The 6,795-nt window shown below is 36.2% G+C and overlaps 1 protein-coding gene and 1 long non-coding RNA gene across 3 annotated transcripts in view; one reads left to right on the forward strand and one right to left on the reverse strand.

Moving 5' to 3' along the window:
- Positions 1-6,795, forward strand: part of TDRD5 (tudor domain containing 5) — a 90,944-nt gene that overhangs the window by 79,615 nt on the left and 4,534 nt on the right. The window contains exon 16 of the mRNA XM_017524431.1: positions 3,340-3,550. Within this exon, the coding sequence (XP_017379920.1) occupies positions 3,340-3,550 (211 nt within the window). The remainder of the gene's footprint in view (positions 1-3,339; positions 3,551-6,795) is intronic.
- The window catches only part of LOC119470522, a 77,707-nt gene that overhangs the window by 14,392 nt on the left and 56,520 nt on the right, over positions 1-6,795 (reverse strand). The window contains exon 3 of one of the 2 annotated variants that reach the window (XR_005199427.1): positions 644-707. The exons of the other annotated variant lie outside the window; for it this stretch is intronic. This is a non-coding gene — a long non-coding RNA (uncharacterized LOC119470522). Of the gene's footprint in view, positions 1-643; positions 708-6,795 lie in introns of those variants that run through there. 2 annotated transcript variants of the gene reach the window in all.

Here is a 6,795-nt window from a genome sequence, read left to right on the forward strand (position 1 = left end):
AGAGACGGGGTTTCACCATGTTGACCAGGATGGTCTCGATCTCTTGACCTCGTGATCCACCCGCCTCGGCCTCCCAAAGTGCTGGGATTACAGGCTTGAGCCACCGCGCCCGGCCTGCTAATTAGTAAGTTTTGAAATCAGGTAATCTGAGTCCTCAAACTTTCTATCATGTAGCTTTACACTATTATTTATATCCCATGAAGAGAATTTACCAAGGTAAAATCTTTACTGTGTCGTAATGAACTTCTTAAGGTATTCTTAAGGTGTATTTCTTCAGGAAGTTTTCATTTTCCACCCCTTTTTCTACTCCTATTCTAAGGCGCCCTGTATTTACCATGCAGGGTGAATACCCTTTATCCAAAAGATGGGACTGGAAGCTGCTTAGGACACAGTCCTCTCCTGCTGTCTGTATCTTCAGCCTCTTTCTACTGGCACATTCTCATAAGCATTTAAACATGTTTATGTACCTTCCATCTAAACAAAATTTAAACATTTAAGAAATTTTTGATCCCATAGTCTTTCTAGCTACCACACTTGTTTTTCATCCTCTACGTAGACAAACAGGTTTTGCCTTTGAAAATTATAAAAGTACCACATTTGCAGGATTTTAAAATTCAAGTAGTTCTGCAGGTTACAGAAATAAGATATCCTTGCCTCTTCTAATCCAACTCCACCATAAGCAGTTTCTTGTGTATCCTTCCTAGAAACTAAACGCATGCATGAGAACATAATACACATACCATTCAGCACCTTTCTATCCGTACTTACAAACCTACCTCAGTGTTTTAACTCCTGCAGAGTATGGATGTGCCATAACTGATTTAAATAGTTCTGATGAATATCTGTTTCTAAGATTTTGTGACTGTAAACAATATTGCAGTGATTATCCTTCAAGTTACCATCTATTCTTATGTTGCTAAATTAGGGGCACATGTTTTAACCTTACAGTACCTGATTGCTCAGTACTATTTGAAATTAACCTTGCATTTCCTTCTTGAAACATAATCTTCCTTTGGCTTTTGTGATGCCATGATCTTTTTCCTCCTACCTCCTGACGTAATTTCTAGGTTTGCTTCCTGTGGTGTCTCCCAGAGTTCTGCCCTATGCTGTTTTCTTACTCCTTGCTATGTTTTCATTTATCTTAGTATGTAACTAGATAAACATGGTAACCCTATGTTTAACATTTTGAGGAACTACCAGGCTTTTTTCCAGAGCAGCGGTGCTATTTTACATTCATCCCAGCAATTTAAGAGTACTCCAGTTTGTCCATGTCAGCACTTGGTGTTCTTGCTAACAATTGTAACTATCTTTTTTATTATAGCCATTGTAGTAGATATGAGGTGATTTGGGGACTTTGTTCATATTTCATAAATTATGAACATGTTTTTGAGACTAACCTGTAGTTCCATCATGGTATATTTCCAAACAATTTTGAGGGAGTCAGTCATTTGCAACTACAGAAGAATAAATCTGGTAGAGCAGTGCTTCTCAAACTATAATGTGCATACAGGTCACCTGGGAGTCTTGTTAAAATGCAGATTCTTAGCCAGCATATCTGGGGTAGGAACTAAAGCTCTTCATGTCTAGCAAGCTTCCAAATAATGCTGATGCTGCTGATGAGTGAATACCACTTTTGAGTAGTAAGGCTGTATATTACTGTTAGAAGGGAAAGACTCTTTTTTTAATTAATGGCTTAAATTGACTACACATACTTGCTTTCAAATGTTATACAAATCTAGAGTGAAATTCAGAGTAAAAGCTATCAGCATGCATCTTAAATACGTGTCAACAGTGCATCTTTCTTAAATGACATTTGTCAAGAAAGAAGATACAGCTTTTAAAAAATGTTTCTGTATGTTATCTATTAAACAGCTAAACGTAGGCAGTAGGGCATAATGTAAAAAGCACAGGCTTGGGAGTGCTATAATCAAGGGCCTAGTTTTGACCACTGACTAGCAAGTTGAAACAAATTACCTTTTGTGCCCTGAGTTTGCTCACTTGCAAAGACTGATTTGAACTAGTAATCTCTGCAGCTTAAAAAATTTATGAGATTAATAAATATTGATTTACCTAATTATTATTGCTGCTTTATTGAAAAAATTCAGTGATTCTTAGCCTCATTTTAAATGAAGATAAAGGGTAGCTCATGTATACATGTGAATTGCATAAGCTATGCAAAAACTTGAGTCTTGGTCTTTGGTTTCCTGAAATAACGTATGGCCCAGTATAGCTATCTGGAATTTTAAAAACCTTTTTTGGTTGAAAAAAAAATTCTCACACAGGTATTTGTATATTATGTAATTATATAAGCCACATTCATGTCAGCCATCTTTGAAAGTAAGCTGCTATAGATTTTTGCCCCAGAAGTAACATTTGCTGATATTAAATGTGTGTTGCATATGAGCCTGAAAAACAAGCCTACATCTGTTTGTACAATTATTGTTTCAGTTTGTTCTAGGCAGATCCCAGACTCTAAACCACTTAGTTCAGTTTGTCATAGCTTAGTCTGATGGGGTCCTCTTTACTCGTGTCAGTGCCAGTTGACATCATCAAAGATCAGTGCTATTAAATGGCCATAGAGTACACTTACTTCAGCAATGAGTATATGGCAGGAAATGGGGTCTAATTCATAATGGTTAAAATTTGGCACTCCATTTACTTAAGTTCAATCTGAGTTTGGAAGTTCATCTTTTTCTCCCAAACTCTGGCTTTTTTGGCCCTTCCAAGGAGCACGCAGCTCTTGCCTCCTTTCATGGCTAGCTACACACACACAGTTTCCCTGATGGAGGACTCAGAGGCCCTTAGGGTCAGGGATCCTGTCTGACTGGGAGGTGGTGTGGTAGAGCACAGAGAGCACAGACCGGCCTGATGTTCAAATCTACACCCTGCCATTTACTGATGGACATTGGATAACTTAACCACTCTGTAAAAGCATTATGCTAAGTGAAGAAGACATAGCAGCACCTACCTAGGACACTTGTTCTGATGTTCAAATGAAGAAACACATGCAGATAACCTAGCACTGTGCCTGACACAGAGTGCTCGGTGAGCATCACTTCTCTCGTGCTCTGCCCCTCTTTCCCAGCCTTTGTATGGTAGCATTGTATGCCATGTTTGCTTATGGGATGTGTTCCGTAAATGTTTTCTTGAATTTATGTTCATTAAGATAGAGAAGGACTTGCTTTTTCTAGAGAGTCTATAGGTTCTTGATAGTGAGTAGTTTCATTTTATGATACGGAAATACTTGTATTTTGCCTTTAAGTAAGGAAATAGGGCCTAATTCTTATTATACTAACATTTGTTTTTCATACTTTTGCCCCTTTTGTTTCCATTCTGCAGCAACTAGACTTAAATGGTTCTTCAGATTCTTCCATACTGCCCAAATTGGAAGAATGCTATACCTCTCTTACCCAGTCAGAGCAGTCAGCATACGGGAGCCAGTCTGAACTCAGCAACAGTCAGACTCAGCCAAAGCAAACTCAGCCTTCCACAGCAGCATCCAGTTCAACTCCTGGAGTGGATGATTCTGCAGAACAGCCCTCTGGTTTTGGTAGGTTTGTGTGTACTTGTGCATGCTCTCAGTTGACAAACATGATGGTTTGCCATGTTCTAAAAACCTTCATTTATCTCTTTCAAAATATACCTTGAAAGATTACGGACCTTAGCATTTGTGTTTAGTCCTTGTTTTATGTTTGGGCTCAATTGCTCCTTGAACTTTGCCACTCTTCTTTTTTTCTGCACTTTTTTTTTTTGGAGGGGGTCCCACTTATATAGAGTAAAATTTGCTGGTTTTCAAGTATATAGTTCTTTGAGTTTTGACAAATGTATAGTCTTGTAATCACAGCCACAATTGTGGTAACGTTTCCATCAGCCTGAAAGTTTCCTCGTGCCCCTTTGCAGTCAGTCCCGTTGCCTCCTTGCTGGCCTCTAGCATGTTACTTTCCCTTTTCTAGAATTTCGTATAAATGGAATCATATGTAGTTTTTATGTCTGGCTTCTTTCACTTACCATAATATTTTAGAGTTTTGTTTATGTTGTGCCAGTATCAAAAATTTGTTCCTATTTGCTGAATAGTATTCAGTTACATGGATATACCACAATTTACCTGTTTACCAGTTAATGGTCAAATTCTGGAAACAACATAGGTGTCCATTATCAATAAAGTTTCTATGAACATTTACACACAGCTCTTTTTGTAGATGTATGTTTTTATTTCTATTGAATATATACATAGGAGACTGGGCGCAGTGGCTCACGCCCATAATCCCAGCACTTTGGGAGGCCGAGGCAGGTGGATCATGAGGTCAGGAGTTCAAGACCAGCCTGGCCAAGAGGGTGAAGCCCTGCCTCTACTAAAAATACAAAAATTAGCTGGGCATGGTGGCAGGAGCGTGTAATCCCAGCTATTTGGGAGGCTGAGGCAGGAGAATCACTTGAACTTGGGCAGCAGATGTTGCAGTGAGCTGAAATGATGCCACTGTACTCTGGCCTGGGCAACAGAGTGAGACTCTGTCAAAAAAAAAAAAAAAAAAACATTACACACACACACACACAGAGGAGTGAATTTGCTAGATCGTATGGCAACTGCATGTTTAACTTTTTAAAAACCTGCCTAAATGTTTTCTAAAGTGACTGCATCAGTTTGCAATCCCACCACTAAGGAATAAAAGTTCCAAGCACTCCACAGCCTTGCCAACAGATGGTATTGTCAATCTTTAATTTTGCCAGTTTATTGATATGTAGTGGCATCTTATTGTAGTTTCAATTTGCATTTTCCTGTTTATCACAATGTTCACCGTATTTTTTGTGTGTTTGCCTGTTCAAGTACTTACTCGCTTTTTAAATTGGGTTATCTTCTTACCTACTTGTAGAAGCTATTTATTCTGTACACACATTCTTTGTCAGGAATAAATATTTCCTTCAGTCTGTGGTTTGCCTTTTAGTGTCTTTGGAAGAGCAAAAGTTTTCAAGTCCTGTTTAGTGATTTTTTTTCTCTTTACAATTTGAGCCATGTGTATCTTGTTTAGAAATCTTTAACTCAAATAACTAAGATTTTCTCCTACATTTTCTTATAAAATTTTTATACTTTTAAGTCTCAGATCCAATTCAAGTTCATATTTGTATAGGATATGATTGAGGATCAATATTTATTTTGTTTGCATCTGAATATCCAGTTGTCCCAGCACTATTTGTTGAAAAGACTATCTCCAGTAAATTGCCTTGACACGTTTGCCAAAAGTCAATAGGCCGTATTTGTTTCAAAAATTTCCATTTTGTCCTCTTGGTCTATATGTCTGTCTTTATACTACTGTCTTAATTACCATAGCTTTATAATAAGTCTTGAAATCACATAATGTTAGTCTTCCAACTTTCTTTTTCTCAAGTTGTTTTGCTATTATACGTCCTTTGATTTTCACATAAATTTTAGAATTAGCTTGTCAATGTCTACATAAAGTCTGTTAAGATTTTGATCTGATTTTTAAATTTAAGTCTATAGATCAGTTTGAGGAGAATTCTCATCTTAACAATATTAAGTCTATACACATACTATATTTTTTGTTTTGCAACAAAGAATTGGAACGTTAAGTTGTTCTGTTATACTGTACTTCTTATGTATGTATAATTTTCATTAACCGTTTTGTAAAAACCCTTAGAATAAATTACATGATTTAAAAAATTTTTATAATTTTTTTACTTCAATAGGTTTTTGGGTAACAGGTGGTGTTTGGTTACTTGAATAAGTTCTTTAGTGGTGATTTCTGAGATTCTGGTGTGTCCATCACCTGAGCAGGGTACACTGTACCCAGTGTGTAGTCTTTTAGCCCTCACTTTCCACCCTTTACCCCGAGCCCCCAAAGTCTAATGTATCATTTTTAATTGCCTTTGCATCCTCATAACTTAGCTTCCACATGTGACTGAGAACATAGGATGTTTGGTTTTCCATTCCTGAATTACTTCACTTAGAATAATAGTCTCCAGTTTCATCCAGGTTGCTGTGTATGCCATTATTTCATTCCTTTTTATGGCTGAGTAGTATTTCATGGTGTGTGTGTATACACATATATGTGTGTATATATACATGTATATGTATATATGTATATATGTGTATATATATACATGTATATGTATATATGTGTATATATATACATGTATATGTATATATGTATATACGTGTATATATACATGTATATGTATATATATACATATACGTGTATACATATACACGTATATACATATATGTATATGCATATATGTATATATACACATATATACATGTATATGTATACACATGTATATATACACATGTGTACATGTATATATATGTATATACATATATGTGTTGTGTGTATACACACACACACCACATTTTCTGTATCCACTCATTGATTGATGGGCATCTGAGCTGGTTCAATGTTTTTACAATTACAAATTGTGCTATAAACACATGTATGCAAGTATCTTTTTCATGTAATGACTTTTCCTCTAGGTAGATACCTATTAATGGGATTGCTGGATCAAATGGTAAATCTTCCTTCTTTAAGGACTCTCCACACTGTTTTCCATAGTGGTTATAATAGTTTACATTCTCACCAGTAGCATAAACATGTTCCCTTTCTACCACATCCACACCATCATCTATTATTTTTTTGATTATGGCCATTCTTGCAGAAGTGAGGTGGTATCACATTGTGGTTTTAATTTCCATTTCCCTGATAATTAGCGATATTGAGCATTTTTCCATATACTTGTTGACCATTTTTTTTATCTTTTTTTTTTTTTTTTTTTTTTTTTTTT

This window comes from Cebus imitator, unplaced genomic scaffold (genome assembly GCF_001604975.1).
Source record: "Cebus imitator isolate Cc_AM_T3 unplaced genomic scaffold, Cebus_imitator-1.0 Scaffold33, whole genome shotgun sequence".
Taxonomy (NCBI): Eukaryota; Metazoa; Chordata; class Mammalia; order Primates; family Cebidae; genus Cebus; species Cebus imitator.